At 49.2% G+C, this 20,282-nt stretch overlaps 2 protein-coding genes across 2 annotated transcripts; both read right to left on the bottom strand.

Annotated features, from left to right (window-relative positions):
- Window positions 1-2,439: 2,439 nt before the first annotated feature.
- On the bottom strand, window positions 2,440-13,867 carry KLHL33 (kelch like family member 33). Its single transcript, XM_040969776.1, has 5 exons — window positions 13,778-13,867; window positions 8,889-9,616; window positions 3,864-4,788; window positions 3,571-3,738; window positions 2,440-3,473 (listed from the first exon to the last, which is right to left on the bottom strand). Exons 2-5 carry the CDS (start codon window positions 9,553-9,555, stop codon window positions 2,921-2,923), a joined length of 2,313 nt encoding a protein of 770 aa, XP_040825710.1. The 5' UTR covers window positions 9,556-9,616; window positions 13,778-13,867; the 3' UTR covers window positions 2,440-2,920.
- Window positions 13,733-20,224, bottom strand: LOC121149280 (O-sialoglycoprotein endopeptidase). Its single transcript, XM_040969778.1, has 11 exons — window positions 19,942-20,224; window positions 18,353-18,472; window positions 18,004-18,179; window positions 16,464-16,559; window positions 16,272-16,321; window positions 16,073-16,151; window positions 14,788-14,853; window positions 14,584-14,674; window positions 14,280-14,355; window positions 14,108-14,206; window positions 13,733-13,951 (listed from the first exon to the last, which is right to left on the bottom strand). Exons 1-11 carry the CDS (start codon window positions 20,054-20,056, stop codon window positions 13,912-13,914), a joined length of 1,008 nt encoding a protein of 335 aa, XP_040825712.1. The 5' UTR covers window positions 20,057-20,224; the 3' UTR covers window positions 13,733-13,911.
- Between the last annotated feature and the right edge of the window lie 58 nt (window positions 20,225-20,282).

The raw sequence follows: 20,282 nt of genomic DNA, 5'->3' as shown, positions 1-20,282 counted from the left end.
GATTTCGTCACTGTGAAGGCTTTATTTGAACCTGTCTTCGGGTAGAGATCACAAAGAAAACACCTACAGCAGTTGCCTCATCCTTAGTTTTCTCATCTCCTAATTTTCTTCTTCCCTCTCTTCCTCCATGTTCCCGCTTTTGTCTTATATGTCCTACTGAGCCTCATCATTTTTATTTAATGCTTAGTCTACCTTGAACAAACTAGAAAAACTTAGTAAACTGGATGCAATGTAGACCATTATGCCTAGTAAAATGGTGAAGTCCCCAAAAGACAAGTATCATGTTTTCTCCTAACTGTGGTAACTAAAAGAGCACAAAAATGCAATGCATGCATGAAACTGACAGCTTGAGATGTGACTACTGCTTATAGTCCTTGCTGATACTCCTGAGGAACAGTTGACTGACTTTCTACTTACTACTAGTTGAATCCTTTGCTTAGTGGAAGATCAAGCTTGTGATTATAAAATAAATGGAAAATAAGTCATCATAAAAATTAAAAGAGGGGCCCGTGCAATGGCTCAACTGGCTAATCCTCCCCTTTCAAGACCCAGCACCCCATATGGATGCCAGGTTGTCTCCTAGCTGCTCGACTTCCCATCTAGCTCCCTGCTTGTGCCCTGGGAAAGCAACAGAGGATGGCCCAAAGCCTTAGGGCCCTGCACTCACGTGGGAGACCCAGAGGAGGCTCCTGGCTTTGGATCAGTTCAGCTCTGACTGTGGTAGCCATTTGGGGTGTGAACCAGTGCATGATTCACTGTCTCTCCTCCTTTCTGTGAATCTACCTGCCTTTCCAATGAAAATAAAGAAATCTTTTTAAAAAAATCAAAAGAAAAATAAGAGGAAGGAGCAAGGGAGGAAATGAGGGTGAAAAGTATGTTCTCAAAACTGCATATTTATATGTAATATATGAAATCTGATCCCTTTATATAGATAAAAAAGAAAAATTGAAATCTCAAAAGAATAGACACAAGTCAAGTACTATGTAGGCTAGAATAAAAAAAAAATAAAGGGAGGTGCCATAAAGAGTAGGAATAGAAAACAGAACTATATCAAGCACTCACTGTTCCTCTCCACCCACCCCCACAACTTCCTGGGTACAGCAATGGAAACGTCCACAGGTAAGACTTAGGGGACTACAACCGGGCGGGGAGGGCAGGGGGCGGTGGCACACCGTCTTCAGAAGGGTTCAGGAGTGGAGGGCAGGTTGGCAGCAGCTGCAGAAGCACGTGAAGTATTGCGCTATACTGACATCTTTTCACCAGAAAAGCACAGCACAGCAGTGTCCATGCACTTCCCTTTCCTGTCTGGAACGCATTCTCCCTTCTCCTAACTGCTGGATTTCTGGGCGACCTTCAAAATCTGGGTCAAACTGTTTCCATTTGATGGTACCTTCCCTGGGTCAAGTTCACAGTTCCTTCCTCGGGACTGTTGCAGGAGCAGGTACTTACTTCTAAATCTACAGTCAAACTTACACTGAGGTGGTAGGCAAACCTTTAGTGCAGTGGTTAAGATATTGTTTGGAATGCCCACATACCATTTTCAGCGCATGATTTGAGATGCAGTTCCATTTCTGATTCCACCTTCCTCCCAGTGCACACCCTGGAAAGCAATGGGTGATCACTCAAGTGGTTGGGTCCCTATCACTCATTGGAGATACAGACTGAGTTCCTGGCTCCTGGCGCCTGGCGCCTGGCCTCAGCCTGGCCCAGAACAAGCTGTTGTGTGCATTTGGTGATGAACCAAGAGGTGGGTGACCTCTCTCTTTCTCTTTCTCTCTCTTCCCTTCTCCCAAATCTGTATAAACCCTAGGAACTTGCATTGGGTCAAGTCAGTTGATTAAGAATTTTATGGCTTTTGTATTCTTGATGCCTCTCACCTTGCTTCGTACAGTAGATAATTATTAATTGTGTAAAGGACTAGGGAGAAATAAGAGAAAAAAGAGGGAAGAAGGGCAGGACCAAAGAAGGGGATAGGAAGCATCTGTCTCATCTGGACCCATTGGCCAAGAAAAGGGAAATGGATTTAAAATTAACTCTGTGGGAGAGACACTGAAAGGGGAAACAACTCTCTCGGGGCCTTTTCTGCCTCTCGCTCTTCTCCCCGCCACTTCCCCTTATAACACGGGCCATTACGCCTCAACTGTTCTGTGTTTCACTCCGGACACCTGTGTTGTCCCCAAGGAAGGGAAAGGAAGCCACACCATGCCCTCTGACCTAACATCACCCATCTCTGCTGACAGCACCTCCTCCCTTAGCCTCTGCCTACACGATACTCCCACTTCATTATCCTGGGGGGCCGTTCTCAGGCTCCTTGTGCATCCAGCTCCCGATGGGAACTTCCACCTCCAATGGAAACTAAGAGGTACCTAGGGGCAGCCTGTGGTGAGAGGGCAGACCAAACCCTAGGCTGGGTCCACAGACAGCTGAGAAGGAATACTGTCAAGAGGGAAGAACAATAAGGTGGCGCAGGTGTTGGAAAAGAAAAGAGCTGGCCGTTGGAAGTTCTCCACTCCACACTCCTCAAACTCACTCATGCTTGGCTCTTTCACATTTTCCTCCTTGACCCATGGGTCCAAATCACTTCTCTAACGTCCCTCATGGCCCCTGCTCTTTGGCTACTGGAGCCTCCACCAAGATTCCCTAACCATTAGGCAGTCACTCCTGGGCTCGTCTCACTACTCAGGTGACCCAGCTGTCCCCCATCCTCAAGCCCTCTCCTCCTCCTGTCCTCAGGCGCTCTGCCACCACCTTATCCTCAGTGGAGATCATATGTGCAAAAGCAGTGCCTGAGCTTGAAAGTCCTAGGTGAAAACAAAATGCTATCAAGAACAAAGATTTTTCTTCCTCCTCTCATAATTCCTGTCCTTCTTTAAAGATATTTCTTTCCTCTTCCTCCCACCACTACCTTACTGTGCATTCTTCACCCAGCAGGCTTGGTTTGGTGCAGGGTGGGAGCTGAAGCTAGGTGCTGCACTGCAGGCAGGGCCAGGATGCAGGCAGGCATCTCAGCCCGAGGCTTTGGCAGAGTTCCCAGGCACAGCCAACGGCCCAGACCAGGAGAGTAGGCATGGATAAGGTGTGAGATGGCATAGGTCCGGTGGCTGTAGCCCCCCAGGACCAGTATCTCCCCTTGTAGCACAGCACCTGCAGCCCCTACGTGGGGAGAGGGCAGAGGCACCAGGCGACTCCAGCTATCAGTTCTCAGTTGATAGGCCTCAAAGCTCAGCAGGTCCCCAGTCTCTCCTATTCCTCCTGCCACATACAAACGTCCACCCAGAGCAGCCATGACGTGGCCAGCTCGAGGCACCCCCATAGGGCTCAGAAATGTTGCTGGATTTTCAAGTTTGGGGTCATAGTGCAGCAGTGAGGCCAGAAATTGGCCATTCTCACTACAGCCACCGCTCACATATAACCGACCCTCCAAAATGGCAGCTGCATGGGCAAAACACGGTGCTGGAAGTGCAGGAGCCGGCCTAAGAAAGAACAGGACACAAGATCAGGCCATAGGCATCGTCAATTCTTGCATTTCAAGTCTCCCGGTCTCTCCCAGATACCCCCAAGCCCTCTCACCTCCAGACATTGAGCTCAGGGTTGTAGGATTCTACAGAACTGAGGGCAACACCATCATGCCGTCCTCCTAGGGCATAAAGTTGTCCATCCAGTGCCACTAGAGGGAATAAGCTCCGAGCCTGGCATAAAGGTGCCACCTCTTCCCAGTCCTCTAGACTGGGATCCCACCTAGACACAGTGGAACAAGAGATGGAGACAGACTGGTGAGTGTGCGGATAGCTGAGTCAGTGATTTCTCAGACCTGTCCACCTGGGGCCATGCCACACCCAACCCTCTCTTAGAGGCCTCCATACCTGAGAGTTGAAGCCAAGGTGTTGGAATGGCTGTAGAAATCCTGTCCCCCACACACATAGAGCTCACTTCCTTCCAGGCTGGCAGCAGCATGCCTGAAGCGCCCTGGGGAAGGTAGGCCAGGGAACTGCCCCCACTCCACAGTCCGTACGAGTCCCATGCCACAGCGGAAGGCCTGGGCCCACCACACTTTGCGGGACGGCTTTCTTCGGGCCATGTCTGGTCTGAGCCCGTCCCCACCAATCACCACCAGTGCCCGGTCAGGTTTTCTCCATCTCTGTTGACCTGGGACCTCAGCCTCCACTATCACCTGGTGTAGCAGTTCCGGGGGCAGAGGGGAGGGTAGCCCAGCTGCCCGCACCTTCCGAAGTTCCCTAGTTGACATGCGCCCGAAGCGGACACACTGCAACAGGGCCTTGGCCTCTGACTCCTGCGTCTCCGGGTTGGCAGCCAGCCAACACCGTGCAGCCACAAAGGCCTCCAACTCTTCCTGGAGGTGAAGCTCGTCGTTGTCCAGGAGTTCTGCCAGGCAGGCAGCTGGCAAAGAAGGGAAAGTGGGGCACAAAGCCACCACGGGCAAGTGGGTGAGGAGGTAATGACGGGCTTTACTCCAGAGCTGCTCCAGGCCAGGGGCTTCGGCCAGGGGGTACAGGGCCAGGCAGCGTGCGGGGCTGAGGCTTCGGGACAAGGCTCTCTGACAGACATCCAGGCAGGAAGAGCTCTGGTACTGCAGGGCGGCCTGTGCTGCTCTCAACAGTCCTGGCCACCTAGCTCGAACAACCCCAGAGTAGGCAAAGGAGACGAGGAGTTGCAGGTCCCAAGCAGACATGGTGCGCAGAGACACCTGCGTGCCCTGGGATTCCCTCATCCCACTCAGGAGCATGGCCCCGAAGAACTCGCTGCCACAGGCCAGGGCTGCTCGGTGCACTGCAGAAAGGGAGAAGCACAGGAGGACCCAGAGATTTGAAACGTTTCTGGGCACTACTCCAGCCCGGCAACCCCAAACTTTGGGCCAACCACCCAACCCTCAAGGCTACAGCCTGAACTGTGGCATGCATCAGAAAACCTGGAGAACTTGTGAAAGTTCGGATTCTGATCTACCTGGTCTGGAGAAGATGCTAGGGGGTTTATTTTTTAAATTTATGCTTCCATGACCGATTTTCATATTAATAGTCTGAAGATGCCTTAGAACAATTAGAAGAAGAATCTCAAAAACAAAACAGAAAGGATGCTACAACCAGCAACTTATATAGACTGTTTAGATTGTACATGGAATAAAGATGTTGCCTTATGACCACAGAACCTCTGACACAGCTCATTCTCTAATCCTGTGTAGCACTCAGGAATGGCTGTCACCCCATCTCATTGTTGCCCAGCATTAAGCACCTGAAACTTCCCATGTGCTCTGCATGTCCTCCACATAGCATTTCCCCACCTTGGCATTGTTCATGGGACTTTGGGAACTGAAACATGAAAACTTTGAGATCATCTAATTCCACTACTCATGTTAAAGACTGAGTTCTAGAAGGCTGTGGGTTATTTTCTACTTCCAAGCAGTGGCTTTCTGATCAGGTCATCTCCACCCACTGTCACCAATCTGAGGCTGCTATGAGCATGTCTGTGTGCCGGCTCAGCCATGACCCTTGTGACAATGAAACTGTCCCTTTAACAAATACTGCCAGACATCTAGATCTCTGAAAACACCTCTGAAAGCAACTCAGTTTAAGATACTCATTTATCTCTTGTGGAATATTCTAGCCTAAAATGTAGTCTAGTCTTTTGGATCTAAAATCACGTTTATAGAAAATTGAGAGGGTAAAGGAACAAGTTAAAGTCATGAAGAAAAATCATTCAGGCTAGGAAATGGAGCATTCTACAGGATAATTTGCTTCTTCCAGAAATCACTTTATAAAAAAATGGGGAGAGAGTATTATACTGGATCAGAAGAAATTGAACACACAATTGAATACAGCACGGTCTTTGATTTGTTCCTGAATTAAACAAAGTAGTTCTGACAATTTTGGGACCAGTGGAAAAACATAAGTGTGTATAGATTAAATAAAGGAATTCTTAATTTAGGGGCTGGTGTTGTTGCAAGCACTTAAAGCTCTCTCCTGCAGGGCCAGTATCCTACATGGGTGTCAACTCAAGTCCTGGCTACTCCACTTCTGATTCAGCTCCTGCTAATGCAACAGAAGATGGCTCGAGTGTGCAGGCTCCTGCCACCCACATGGGAGACCCAGACGAAGCTCCTGGGTCCTGGATTTGGCCTGGCCTAGCCCTGGCTGATGTGTCCATCAGGAGAAAGAACCAGCAGATGGAAGATCCTTCTCTCTCTCTCTGAGAGTCTCTCCCTCTATTTTTCTATAACTCTGATTTTCAAAATAATATTAACCCTTTTAAAGAGGAATTATTAATGCTCTTGGACATAATAAAGGTATTAAGAAAATACCTTTAAAGAGACACACACAAATATGAAGGCACTTCACCAAGTCTGCAGAGGGAAGATAGTGTCGCAATGCAGCTGGTAAATCCACTGCCAGGGATGCCTACATTCCATTTCAGAGAGCCTGGGATCAAGTGTCACCTTTGCTTCCGATTCAGCTTCCTGCTAATGCACAAGCTGGCTTGAGCAGTTGATGGCTTATATACTTGAGATCCTGCCAGCCATGTGGGGGACCCGGATTGAGTTCATAGTCCTGGGTTCAGCCTGAGCCAGGCTCTGCTGTTGAAGTTATTGGGGAATAAGCCAGCATTGGAAGACTGAATTTTCTCTCTTTCGCCCTACCACTCAAATGCACAAAAATTAATAAGTAAACTTTAATATCTATGGACTAGTGTCTTAAAAATATTTTATAGAAAACAGAATTTGAAGTATGAGTTTATTTTGATGCAAAAAAGTCTTGAAATAAATGCATACGTTTTTCATGCATTATGAAAAAAATTACATCAAAATGAACTCATACTTTTAATTCCATTTTTTCTGCACTTCTTGAAGTACTGTCATACTTATGAGTGAAATGTCATAATGTTAAGATTGCTTTATTTATCTTTATTGAAAAGTCAGATTTATAGAGAGGAGGGACAGAGAGAAAGATCTTCCATCTGCTGGTTCACTCCCCAAGTGGTCACAACAGTCAGAGCTGAGCCAATCCAAAGCCAGGAGCCAGAAGCTTCTTCTGGGTCTTCCACAGGGGTGCAGGGTCCCGGGGCTTTGGGCCGTCCTCTACTGATTTCCCAGGCCACAAGCAGGGAGTTGGAAAGGAAGTGGAGCAGCCAAGAGACAAACCAGTGCCCATATGGGATCCTGGCACTTGCAAGGCGAGGATTTTAGCCACTAGGCTACCATGCCAGGCATCATAATTTTAAAAGAAGCAAAATAATAATGATGAAAAACAAACACAATAAAATATGTAAAAAACAAATAATGTAAATTCAGCTAGCTGATGGATGTTTCAGTGTTTATCTTTGTTTTCCCCTCCACCACTCTGCAAATCTTTAGCAGAAACTGGATTGGAAGTGAAGCGATGGGGATTTGAACCGGTGCCCACACAGGATCCTGACACTACAGGTGGAGGCTTGCCTTGATATGCCACAGCACCAGCCCCATGTTTGGTTTCTCTTTGCTATAAATGTGACAGTCTGCTAAAATTTCTCTTAGCAGAGGGCCCCAGCCCCCAGCGAAGCTTCCTGAGACGTGAACATGAGGCATGGCGGCAGATGTTGCTGAAATGCCGCATTGCCTTTCAAGCAGTATTGACCTGATGTTTCCCTAGCAGCAAGCATCAGCAACAGGTCCCAAACATACACTGTCTGAGGGAATTGACATTCTTTGAAACAAGTTAAGCTGGCTTAGTTTCCATATCACCACTCCACCTGGAGCTCAGAGCCTACTGTGACAGGCTGACAACCACTGCATTCACCTCTGTACACTCGCCTTGGGGTCTTCAGGGATGTACTCCCAAAGACTCAGTTGGAAACTGAGAAAAATAAAAGCACTGATATAAATATGGCTAAATTTCAAACCCTAGTGAGAATTTTATAATCATCCAATTGAACTTTCCCTGCTACCTAGTTCTATTGGAAACAATAATAACAACTTCTGGGATTATCGCCCTTCTAGAAAGTTCTAGAAATGGTTCTCAGTCCCTTCCTCTAATGTGGTTTTTGACATATTTTAGAATCTGGTTTCTTTCTTGGTAAAGCATTAACATCTGAACTAGGTAAACTCTAAACTAATCCTTTGTGATTTAAACTTTTATGTGACCCTATTCTGACTCCATTCTCCAGACCCTGTGTGTCCTGACCTAACTGCCGAGGAGGCAGGTTAGGCCTCAGAGAAGCCAACTGGCCTGGCGGCTAGGGGTTTGTATCCTGGTTCTCAAAGCTTACTGTTCCTTGTCTGAATCTAAGCAGCACTAGCTTCCAGTGATTATCGGAAGAGATGCCACGTGTAGAAATTCCTGGCGCTCAGCACTTAACTAAATGCTAGTGAAATACTTATTTGACTTTACTTGGCTTTTTGGTCCTGAGCCAAATCATATTCAAAGTGTCAGGGCCTGGTAGCCTTAGGATGGTGGTGAAATGGCACCAGATCTCTCTCCCTCGCTGCAGGACCCCACAGATGTTCCGTGGAGGCAGGCACACTTAGGTAGAAGGAAGTAATGGCCCTTTGCACCACTGTCTTCTGGCTTATCTGTGTCCCAAATAGAAGATGCCAAGCAGGGCCATTGGTTAATCCCTGTTGGAGTCCATCACTTTCTGCTTGTTCAGCCAGCTGGCTGAAATCTCATTGCTTGTACGAGGAAAGCCACACCACAAATCCATCATTGCGGCAGGAAAACAACTCAACTGCGCATGCCCAGATGCCAGTCGGTGCCAAGAGGCCCCAAAAGTCACCTGAGGGTAATTCTGACTGCCTCAGGGATCAAAACCATTGCTGCAGTGAGCAGATGGAACCACCTGTTGCTTGCACACAGCTTCCTAGCCTAGGTATCTGTAGAAAAGCAATGACCCTGTGCCCTCACCTTGCAGCCGGCAGCCGTCCGCCTCCAGCTCCAGGTCACACCCGATGCCCTCTTGGTAGAGGAGCTCGATGCTACGCAGGTTCGCCCACAGCTCCTCTGTCTGGTCGGGTTTCTCTCCGTCTTCCATGGCCTCCTCACATCTCTGCTGGGCGGCTGCCTTCACCCGGGGCGCTCCCAGGGCATCCGCCACCACCTCTACCTCCCCATGAGGGATGGGGCCCAGCACCCCTTCATAGGCAAAGGTCAGCACGGACTCCCAGCCCCTAGGGGTCACAGCGAGGCTGACAGGGGGCCGAGGGCTTCCACCGCCCTCCCGCAGCCTCTCTCGGAAGAGGCTGCTCACTGCGGCCAAAATTACCCGGTGCACCCCATAGACCTGCCCACCGACCGACACCTCCTCATCTAGCAACAGCCTCTGCTCCCGCAGCCGCCGCGCCTCGGCAAAAAACTGGATGGGATGCTCCTCACTGCGAATCCCTTCAGGCCACAGCCTGCCTTCATCGATCACATCCTCTTCATCTTGCTCTTCTTCCTCCAGTGGCAAAGCTGCAGAGGGGAGATTTCCTGGGACCCGGAAGTGGGGGCCGGGCTTCTCCAGAGGAAAGCAAGGCAAACCGGGATCCTCATCTGGGGACGGAGGCCAGGACGGGGTTCTCCGGGCCGGCATAGTGAATCCAAGAGAGGCTGTGCTGTGTCCCAGATGCTCATGGCCCGGGTTTGCAGGGTGGCTGCAGGTGAGCAGAGTGCCAGAGTTGGACCCTGAGGAACCATATCCCCAGCCCTTCTAAATGCCAGTCCTTCCTCCTCCAATGCCCCACTGCTACCTCAAGGTAACATGCTAAAGCTGGAGTAGCATTTACTCCATGCACTGAAGTGCCAGGGCTCATGCACTGTAGCCAAGTGTGTGAAACATGCAGTACCCAGGCCCCAGACCCTCCCATTTTTTAAAATTACCTTCAATAGACACCAGCCTTTTGCTTGCCCTCTCACTTGCATGCCCTCTGCTTGGGAACTCACTCCCACTTGTCAGTGGCCCTCTCCTGCTAATTATAGTTGGTGCTGGCAGGACACAGGCGCTGGGCATCCAGCACCTTAACTCTGACACCCTATCTCCTGGGCTCCATCCCAGAATGACTGCCCCCAACCCTGTTCCACCTGTAGGTCAGACATGGGTGCTGAGTGAGGCGAATTTGGAAACCAAAAAGGATATGGGGCATGAGTGGAGTGAGCCAGCTGGAAGGCCTGGGTGCAGAAGAGTAGGTGAGAATGGCAAGGTGATGGAACTGGTGGACTCTGCACTTTGCGGACCAGCAGAAAGCTGGGCAAGAGAAGAGAAGCATACGCTTTGGTCAGACTTGAATTTCAGCTGTTGACTTCTATGCATGATAGACCTGGGAGCCTAGAACACACCATACTGACATGGAGTACAAATCTAACTAGACCCTGTTCATGGAGGATAAACATGGAGTGGAAGTGAAGGGGCAAGGGCAGGAGCAGGTTGGAAGACCTTGGTGACACCTTCACAAAGAGTTTCTCTGTCCAGAGCCGAGATCCTGACGCCCAGACCTGTTTTTACAGGAGTCAAGTCTCTCACTGGGCCACTAGGATAAGGACCCACAGTGGAACAGATGGTTAAGCTCCACTACTTTGAGATCACAGAGGCAGAGAGGCTGAGGTGCACAGGCACATTCACTGAGCTGGCAAAAACCACACTCTGCAGGGCACCTCCCATTTCATGCTATCACTGGCACGTGCCTGAAGCCCCTAAAATCTGGCAAAAGCTTTGAATCAACCAACTCTGGGTCAGTCTCCTACGAGAAGCATTTGGGGAGGATGGCAGCAAGCCATGGCCTCCCTGCCCTCTTTGGGGAGACAAGTCAGCCAGTTATTGCCAGAGGCAGACTCCTTTGGCCTATAAAAAAGGGTATTCTAGGCTGGACAAGTCAGACAGACAAGAATGGAGACATGACTGTTATGATTTTTCTAAAAGATTTATTTATTTTTATTGGAAAATCAAATACACAGAGGAGAGACAGAGAATTGTATCTTCTGTCCATTGATTCACTCCCCAAGCTGCTGCAACAGCCAGAGCTGAGTTGATCCAAAGCCAGGAGCGTGGTACTTCTTCTGGGTCTCTCACATGTGGGTGCAGGGTCCCAAGGCTTTGGGCCGTTCTCAACTGCTTTCCTGGGCCATAAGTGCAGGGAGCTGGATGGGTAGCAGGCCACCAGGATTAGAACCAGAGCCCATATGGGATCCCAGCACGTGCAAGGTGAGGACTTTAGCCTCTAGACTATTGCACCAGGCCCAACTGTTGATTTAGTATTGCCAAGGGGCTGGTACAATGGCTCAATTAGCTAATCCTCTACCTGCAAGCACTGGCACCCCATTTGGGTACTGGTTCATATCCTGCCTACTCCACTTTCCATCCAACTCCCTGCTTATGTCCTGAGAAAGCAGCAGAGTATGGCCCAAAGGCTTAAGACCTTGCACCCAGGTGGGAGACCCAGAAACAGCTCAAGGCTCCTGGATCCTAGCTTCAGATCAACTTCACTTTTGCCATTGTGGCCACCTAGGGGAGTGAACCAGCAGATGGAAGATCTTTCGTCTCTCCTTCCCTATGTTGAATCTGCCTTTCCAATAAATATAAATTAATAATAATTAAAAAAAAGCCAACTACTCCTTCTGGCGTCTGGAGCTATCTCCATTTCCCCACCTGTGGCCTTGAAAAACCTAACCAACTGAATCATGACCCCAAGGTACGCCTGGCTCCAAGGGCAGCACTCCCTGCAGGGACTTTCCTAACAAGCGGGAACATGGTGGTCATCCTCTGCCTCCTCTTCCTCAGCTCAGACATTTCAGGCTGCTCTCACAACCTCCCTCTGCAGAGGACACTGCGGTCAGAACCTCCAGTCCCCAGCAGGAAGTGAAGAAACTGTAATCTGGCAGAGACGTACGCTGGGCCAGCCTCTGCCCACCACCTGCCTACAAGGACAATGACATGGGTCCCACTACGAGTTCTATGCCAATGTTATGGTCCTGGGTGGACATCACTCAACTCTGGAGGTTCTGTGGGGCTCTACCAGGGTGAGATTCATGCCAGAAAAAAAGTATTTTTTTCTAAAAATGTATTTTTTATTAGAAAGGCAGATCAGATTTCCGGAAAGGAGAGGCATACAGATCTTCCATCCACTGGCTCCCTCCCCAAATGGCTGTATCAGTTGGAACTGAGCCCATCTGAAAGCAGGAGCCAGGGGCCACGTCTTTCACCTGCTGGCACAGGGTCCAAAGACTTTGGGCCATCCTCCACTGCTTTTTCAGGCCATAAGCAGGGAACTGGATAAGAAGTGGAGCAGCCGGGCCACGAAGTGGCACCTATATGAGATCCTCGTGCTTGCAAGGTGAGGATTTAGCCATTGAGCCATCACACTAGGCCCACCAGAGAATTCCTGAAGGTAGGATGTAATCTGGTGCTGCCCTTCCCACTAAGGGCCTCCAGGCACATTAGTTACGGTCTAGATCACAGACAGACTGGCTACGAAGGAGTCAAAGTATCTCAGTAACATCTGTGCCATCTCATCAGGGGCTAGCGAAACTTCCACCTTACTGAGAGGAGCCCATGACCAGCCACATTCCTGATACAATGGAGAACCCCAGGCCCACACCCAGCAAGGCCTCAGTGTGCTTCTGCTGGCTCATGGGAGTCACTATACTGGATCAGAGCCCAAGGTTCCCAAAGACAGAATTGCCAATATCAACAACAGATCAACTGCACCTCTTCCCCTGTGTTCACAGCAAGTTATTAGTCTGTGATAGTTGATACAAAGAAAAAAATGGCTGAGGACCTAGGTGGCTTGAAGAGTGAACTTCATTCTAGTGTTCTTGGAGGGTGTCTCTGAGACAGGGACTAGCTGGCAGGGGTGGTTCTTCCATCACTACTTGGCTGTGCTCAGCATATGGAACATCACCTTCAAGGCTGTCTGGATCACGGCTAGTGTGGACACAGTCATGAGCTTAGAGCTCTCCTGGGAAGTAAGAAGGGAGGCAGAGGGCAGGGCCTAGCAAAAGTCGCTATTCCCACCCAGGTATGTGACTCATTACCCTGCACTGAGCCTCAGGCTACCATCACTGGCTTCTATCTCAGCCAGTTGCCAGGGGTGAAGGCTGGTAAGCCTGCTGTGACATCCCTATCTCACAGAGCCCCTAGGAATGTCAGCAACTGCCAAGGCTACAGACCAGCTGTCCTTTTCTCTACTCCCCCAAGGCAGGTATTTGCTTATTTCACGCATGTTCATCGCTGCCTTTGCCAATGCCACAGCCATGGACTAGGACCGTGGTAGGTTTTGTTCAGACCCTCTCAGACTTGCTCTGGGTACTGCCCACCCTTCTTTCTGTATTCATCTCTCCAGCCTGACAATCCTGGACGGTCTAACCTTGCACTGTGACTGCAGATTAGATGAATCACTTCTCAAAAATCACAAGCAGGAATCTAACCAGCCAATACCCTGTGACACCTGAGTCCTGCCCTTCCAGGAGGAGCGCAGCATCCAAACATGGCCGCAAGCAGGGAGCTGGACGGGAAGTGGGGCTGCCGGGATTAGTACCGGTGCCCACCGGCGCATGCAAGGTGAGGACTTTAGCCACTAGACAGTACTGGGTTTGATACGAAAACTTTATGTTACGGCGATGTTAGGATAGCACCTATGATGTCCCTCCCCAGTTCTGGCTGCTGAGCAGAACGGCCTCTGAGAGAGCTGTCAGAACCCCTGGCTCCTTCACCAGCAACAAGAATTTACCCCACACCAACTCCACGTTCTAAGCAACACAATCTAATTAGCAACATATAAAACCAAAAATACTTTATTGCCGAGTCATCTTGGGATGTCAACCTTGCTTACAGTGCACAGCTTCGCCAGGGTGACAGGGAGTCCACAGCTGTGGCCCAGCTCCCAAGGCAAGACAGAGACTAAGGCCCAGGGTCCGCGGGCTCCCCTGAGGAAACTCTTAGATTCTGTTCATCTTGCTAGTCCCTCCAGGTCACTTCTACTTCATCTGTCCGAAACCTGTGGGAAAGCAGGAAAAGTCTGGCAGATGGGCTAACCCTCAGAGCTCTGCATTCTTCCCTGCCTCCCCACTGTAAGTACCCTCCCTCCCCTGCCGACTTTAGCCTGTTTCCACCAAACAATCCTGTCTATCCCCACAAGGAGTGAACCCCTCACCTCTGTGTGACCCCAGAATCCCTGAGAGGAGTTCTGTGGCCGGCCTGAAACATCTCCCAGCCAGCCTGGGCTATCATGGCTCCATTATCAATGCAGAACCTTGGAAGCAAGAGATGCGATTTAGAATCTGCAGGCAGCAAATCCCAGTAACCGAACGAGAAAGGGCCTTTACCTCTCATCTGTGGCAAAAAGCTTAGCTCCACGTTCCTGGCACATTATCCCCATCATCTCCTGTAGCCGCACATTACCTACAGAGGCAGGAGGCAGGGTGAGCTTGGTTTCAACTATCTCTCCATGGCCCAGCAGCAAGCTTCATGCACACTTGGGATAATGCGGTAGAGAGCCAGGGGCAGAAAGCAGCACAGGACAAGAAGTGAAACCAATAATTGTCTCCAATTCTCAGCCATTTAGAACAACAGGAGAAGGAAGCCTAGTGCCACCAAAAGGAAAGGGCAACACTGCTCCAGCATACGTACAGCCCACCCCTCCGACAATGAGGGCCTCCTGGGAGCCACAGTGCGCCATAGCTCGCTCCGTGATTTCTACCAGCATTGCAAACACAGTTTCCTGCAGGGGACAGATCAGGTGAAAACATCAGAGGGCACCCCAGGTTAGTACTGCTTTATTATGTAAAAGCAACCCCAGCCCAAACCTTCTGCACCAGCTTTTTATTCCATTACCTGCAAGGAGAAACACAGATCTTCAGGAGTACACTCCCCTGTGGCCAGCATCCTCTGGGCCGCATCCTACAATTAAAGGAGAGGGAAAAAAAAGTGATTTGGGGATTACATGAGAGCAAAAGTGCCAAGGGATCCCCACCTTTCAGCACAATTCACACTATGAGCACATCCTGTACCACACATTGCCCTTCACACATACCACGCCATATGTTGGCAGCATCAAGAGTCTGTAACGTAACAACTTCTTGAACACTTGCTGTTACACATCCCACCCCTTACAGAGCTCGTTCAATATTTCTCATCAGCACTAACACTCATTGATGTGTTACAAATTATTGCTTCCCCTTCATCTCTCTTGTCTGTCTCCCCCCGCCTTTTTTTAAGAATCATTTATTACAAAGCAGATTTCCAGAGATGAGACAAAGAGAAATCATCCTTCTGCTGGTTCACTCTTCAAAAGGCCACAACGACCACAGCTGATCTGATCCGAAGCCAGGGGCTTCTTCCTGGTCTCCAACGTGGGAGCAGGGTCCCACGGGTCCTTGACTGCTTTCCCAGGATACAAGCAGGGAGCTGGATGGGAAGCTGAATGGGACACACCATATGTGATCCACTGGCACCCATACGTGATCGCAGAGCTTACAAGGGGAGGATTAGCCAATTGAGCCATCATGCCACAGCCTATTTCCCTCTTTAGAAAAAAAAAAATCTAAGGTCCCCACAAACAGGAATTTTTGTTTTGCTTCCTGCTGTATCCCTACTTTGTAGAACAGTCTGGCACAGGAAAGATGTTCAATAAAAATAAATGTTAGGAATTTATTCAGCATCTAATACAGGCCAGGACTAGGGTATATGCAAGAAATAAAACAGAAAGTAAAACAGACATGATTCATTTAAAAAATCAAGAAAGTGGGCCTGGCATGGTAACCTAAATGGCTAAAATTCTCACCTTGAATGCACCAGGATCCCATATGGGCACCAGTCCTAATCTGGTGGCCCTGATTCCCATCCAGCTCCCTGCTTGTGGTCTGGGAAAGCAGTTGAGAACTGCCCAAAGCCTTGGGACTCTGCACCCATGTGGGAGACCTGGAGGAAGAATTCCTGGCTCCTGGCCTGGAATTGGCTCAGCTCTGGCTGTTGCAGCCACTTGGAGAGTGAATCAGCAGACAGAAGATCTTCCCCTCTCTCTCCCTTCCTTTCTGTGTATCTGACTTCTCAATAAAAAATAAATAAATCTTTTTCAAAAAATCAAGAAAGTGTCCCTCATCTCACCTCTCACACTCACCTCAATAAAAGACAGGATCCCTGAGAATGAGACATCCATCCCCTTGACAGTATAGGGCAGTTCAACTAGTTTCTTGCCTCTGTGTGGGGATAAGTAAAGGTACTGAGCCTACAGCCAGCTGCTGCTCACCCTGCAAAGCCTTTCCAGGGAACTCCCGCAAGCGCCGGCCGCCAGCCTCCTTCCACTCAGTTCCCCCTACCTCTTGGCCATCTGTTCGATGTTGTAGCCAGGACTTGGGTCATTGGAAATCTACCAGAGGCAAAAAGGAAAACAATAACCAGAAGACGATAAATTCAGCAGTGCAGGAAGCAAAGCTTACCTCCCTCCTCCACTTTGAAGGCGCCCCCAGATTTCAGCCACATCTCTGTTCTCTGCAGCCCCTGTGGCTTACCTTCAGCACTCGAGCGAAACGGTCCAGACAGTTCCCCACAGCAATATCGATGGTTTCCCCAAAGATGCGGTAACGATGTTCTGAGTACGCAATCACCTAAAGGTGATGAGGATGTCCATGAAACCCTAGGTCTGTAGTGCTTGGCTTTGGGGAAGAACGTGGCCGAGGATCAACATGGCCGTCGGAGATTCAAATGAGACATGCAGCTAAGTGCTTCCCCAAATCCTAATTGGTTGACTTTTTAAACAGCTCTTCTCTAAGAAACATACACCCCTGCAAAATTTTGAGTAGATTCCTAATCTCCAGAAGACAGATTGGTCAGAGCCAAGGCAAACTATAATTTCAGATCTATTTCTCCAGTTTACAGGTTCAATATATTCCTTAGAAGCAGCCCTGACAGCACAGGTTAGGAGCAGACTACCTTACTTGCAAGCAGGAAGTAAGAATCAGTCTAGAGCCTCCTTCTATGGCAGTGGTATTTGAAAAGTAGTTCTGATGAACTTCAGAACCTCAGACGGGGGCCAGGCTAATGGCCCACCCAACTCAGTAAAGGCCATCTCCATAGGCGAATCTGTCACGTGTCCAACTCAGCAAATACCTGTATCACCTGTGGACTCACACTGAGGGCTTCTACGGACCAGAGAAAGCTCCCCTCAGCTACCAGGGATGGCTCACTTTTTCCATACTTCTCTGCTGTTGGAAAGCTTTCTTTCTGTTATTTATTCCTTTCACACCCAATCATCACCCCCTCTTTTTACACCTAAGCAAAAGGGAACAGGAAGAGGAAATCTTATCACTTCTTTTCATGAACTCCAACAGTATCTACTACTACTTTCCACCACCCAAGACTTGTTGTCCTCCAAGCCTCAACTGTCCTCTCTATTCACTAAAGTTTCCACATTGTCATGACAGGAATATGCACCTTACAGTTAACTATTACACAAACCAAAGACTTAGAATATAACCCTTTCATAAGCTGGGGGCCATACTGAGCTATTTCTAATAATAACCCTATGTGGTGTTCTGAGGGAAAGAAACCCAATCACAACTTTAAAATGCTATGTGACTATCCCAAGCAATGTTAGTTTTACTCATACATTTAACGTCTTTTGTACCATTTATAATGTTGCTTCTTTCTTATATTTTTATATTCCTAGAATAACAAAGTTCATGTTTCCCTTTATAGCAACACAAAATGTCTAATTATCTTACAAAAAAACCCTGCTAGTTCTCCTGAGTTTTAACTGCTAAAATTTACAGAAAAAAATAAAATGCTTCAAAATAACGAAAGCTTACATTTTTACCATTCTTTTTGTAAACTGGAAATTCCTAGTTTTTGTTAAAAAATACATATAATCAAAGGTACAGAAGTCTCCTAATGTTCTAATTATCCTTTCAAAATCTGCTCTCTTACAAATCCGCTGTGGGTTTTCCGGTGAACACATAAAACAATTCTGTTGCAGTCCCCACAACTCAGGAAGGAAGGAAGTGGTCCACTGCCTCTGAAGTTAAGATGAAAAGGATACAGTATTCGAAATACCTGTGTGTTTCCCCCACTGACGTACAACACAGTTGGACTGGTGGCTCCAGTGATGAGGCGGCCCATCTCAATGTGGCCTATACAGTGGTTCACACCTAGCAACGGCTTGTTCCACAGCTGGGCCACGGTGCGAGCCACAACAGCGACAGAAACCAGGGGGGCACCCATACCCGGACCTAGGTGGGGATAGAAATGGTCCTTGGAATCCTGGCTTGGAAGAACACAGGTGGGGGGGAGCAGGGAATACCTAACTGAGGAAGGGCTCACATGGTAACGGAGGCAAGGCACAGGCTACACTGACCCAGCCAGGCCCCTCTGCCTCCATCCCTGCTTCCTCTCCCAGCCATACCCTTGGTGAAGGCAATGCAGTCAACATCCTGAGAGGCTAGCCCAGCCTCTGTCAAGGCTTCCTCCAACAGATCCAGGATAACAGCTCGGTGGTGCCGGGCAGTATCGCCAGGAAGGAATCCTAGAAAATGGGCACAGGCCAGAGGTCATAAGGTTTTTTTGTAGTGAAATAGAGTGGAATTTTCAGACAATGGCAATGAGAACCCCCGAGCTTTAGCAAGCTAGGAATGCTGCTTTCATTTTCAAGCATCCTGTCTCCCAAGTCATCACCCTGGTAACTTCTCCACAAGCTGCTCACCCATCAGCAGTGCTATTCCCGCTTAGCCTTCAGGACTCAGCACAGAGTGTACCTCAGGCCGAGACCTGGACCTGATTGCATTATTATGTTTCACACAGAACAATTACAGCATAAGAATGATCTATGGTTTCCATATTTTAATGCTAATGATCTTAACACAGTGACTATTTGTCTTTGTATTTGCAGCACCCAAGTGCTTAGAATAGTGAGGGCTTAAACACACATTTGTAGCCATTTCTAACACCTAAAGCCCATCAGGTTATTTGTTCAGGGAAGCTGCTCAGGCACATGAAAATCATTTTCCCTCTCCTGCATGTGCAGGTGTTTTGGAAGACAGTAATTAAGGCATAGCAGCTTATAAGTAATACCAACTAAACTTTAAGGTGTTGGCATTATATTTTAAAAAATTATTCAATTTTATTTGAAAGGCAGAGTTATAACAGAAAATGAAAAGAGAAAGATCTTTCATCCACTGGTTCACTCCTCAAATGGACACAAAGGCCAGAGCCGGGTCAATCTGAAGCCAGGAGCATCTTCCAGATCTCCCTTGCCCAGTGCAGAGGCCCAAGCAGTCAGGCCATCTCTGCTGTTTTCTCAGGCCACAACAAGGAGCTGGATCTGGAACTGAAGCAGCGCACAAATGGGATGCTGACCCTGCAAGCGGAGGTTTACCTTGCTACATACTACAGCGCAGGACCCCTAACGTTATCATTTTAAGTCAGAATAGGATGGGTATTTAGGCGCTGGAGGCACTCACAACTCAGAGTGCCTGGACCGAGTTCTGGCTGCTCCACTTCCAGTCCAAGTTCCTGTTGATGCGCATCTAAGGCATATGATGGCTCAAGGGTCCCTGCCAGCCATAAGTGGGAGACGGCTGTAGTTCCTGGCCGGTGGCTTCTATCTGGCCCAGATAAGCCTTTGGGAATTGTATCCGTGGATGAAGGATCTCTCTCACACCCTTTCGAGTAGATACAAAAACAGTAAAATGTAAAGATTTGTATCACAAATCCAGTCATTTCTACCTGGTACCTAACTGAGAAGCCCTTCCACCCTCTCTCCTCCGCATCTTTCATCGTCTGAGTCCATCTCTACTGCAGCACTCCAGCCAGTGTATGAGCTCTCCGCACACAAAATGCACTAAAAAAAAAAAAACCCTCAACAAGTCCGAGAGTCCGAGCGCCCGGGACTGCCACTCGACAGTCCTGTCACATCATCAGGGGCTACCAGAAGGAAGCGCCCAGGTCGCATTTCGCCCAAGTTTAGGGGAAAGCCGCCACCCCAGCCTGGCTCACCTGTGCCGGGAGGCGTGACGTACGTCCGCCGCGGGTTCGCCAGCACCTTGCCATCCCGCACCACTCCCACACCGATCTTGTTGGCGCTGCCTTCGAAGCCCAGCACGGTGGGCATAGTGCAGCCCGAGAGGAAGCGCCGACCAGCGCCCCGCCAGGGAGCCGGGGAGGCGCTCGGAGTCCCGGGCGGCGGCGCACACGCACAACGCCACTGTTGGTAAACACCAGAAGGCTCCCGCGGGTCGGAGCCCGCGTCTGCGCCTGCGCCTGCGCCTGCGCCCTCTCGGCCGGCTCACCAAGGACCCCTCCGGGACGTGTCTTCCCAGCTGCCAGGAACGCCGAGC

The sequence above is a fragment of the Ochotona curzoniae genome, unplaced genomic scaffold, assembly GCF_017591425.1.
Source record: "Ochotona curzoniae isolate NIBS_2020 unplaced genomic scaffold, NIBS_Ocur_1.0 scaffold_4701, whole genome shotgun sequence".
NCBI lineage: Eukaryota > Metazoa > Chordata > Mammalia > Lagomorpha > Ochotonidae > Ochotona > Ochotona curzoniae.
Note: the sequence above shows the minus strand (reverse complement) of the source record. Positions and strands in the feature narration are given on the sequence as shown.

Coding starts and splice junctions, on each gene's coding strand:
- LOC121149280 (XM_040969778.1), bottom strand. CDS start 20,056: ATGCCCACCGTGCTGGGCTTCGAAGGCAGCGCCAACAAGATCGGTGTG. Junction 18,473..19,941: donor CGTCACGCCTCCCGGCACAG/GTGAGCCAGGCT, acceptor CCCATTTTCTAG/GATTCCTTCCTGGCGATACT. Junction 14,675..14,787: donor ATCTGTGTTTCTCCTTGCAG/GTAATGGAATAA, acceptor TGTCCCCTGCAG/GAAACTGTGTTTGCAATGCT.
- KLHL33 (XM_040969776.1), bottom strand. CDS start 9,555: ATGCCGGCCCGGAGAACCCCGTCCTGGCCTCCGTCCCCAGATGAGGAT. Junction 3,739..3,863: donor ACCTTGGCTTCAACTCTCAG/GTATGGAGGCCT, acceptor CACTGTGTCTAG/GTGGGATCCCAGTCTAGAGG. Junction 3,474..3,570: donor CCTGAGCTCAATGTCTGGAG/GTGAGAGGGCTT, acceptor GTTCTTTCTTAG/GCCGGCTCCTGCACTTCCAG.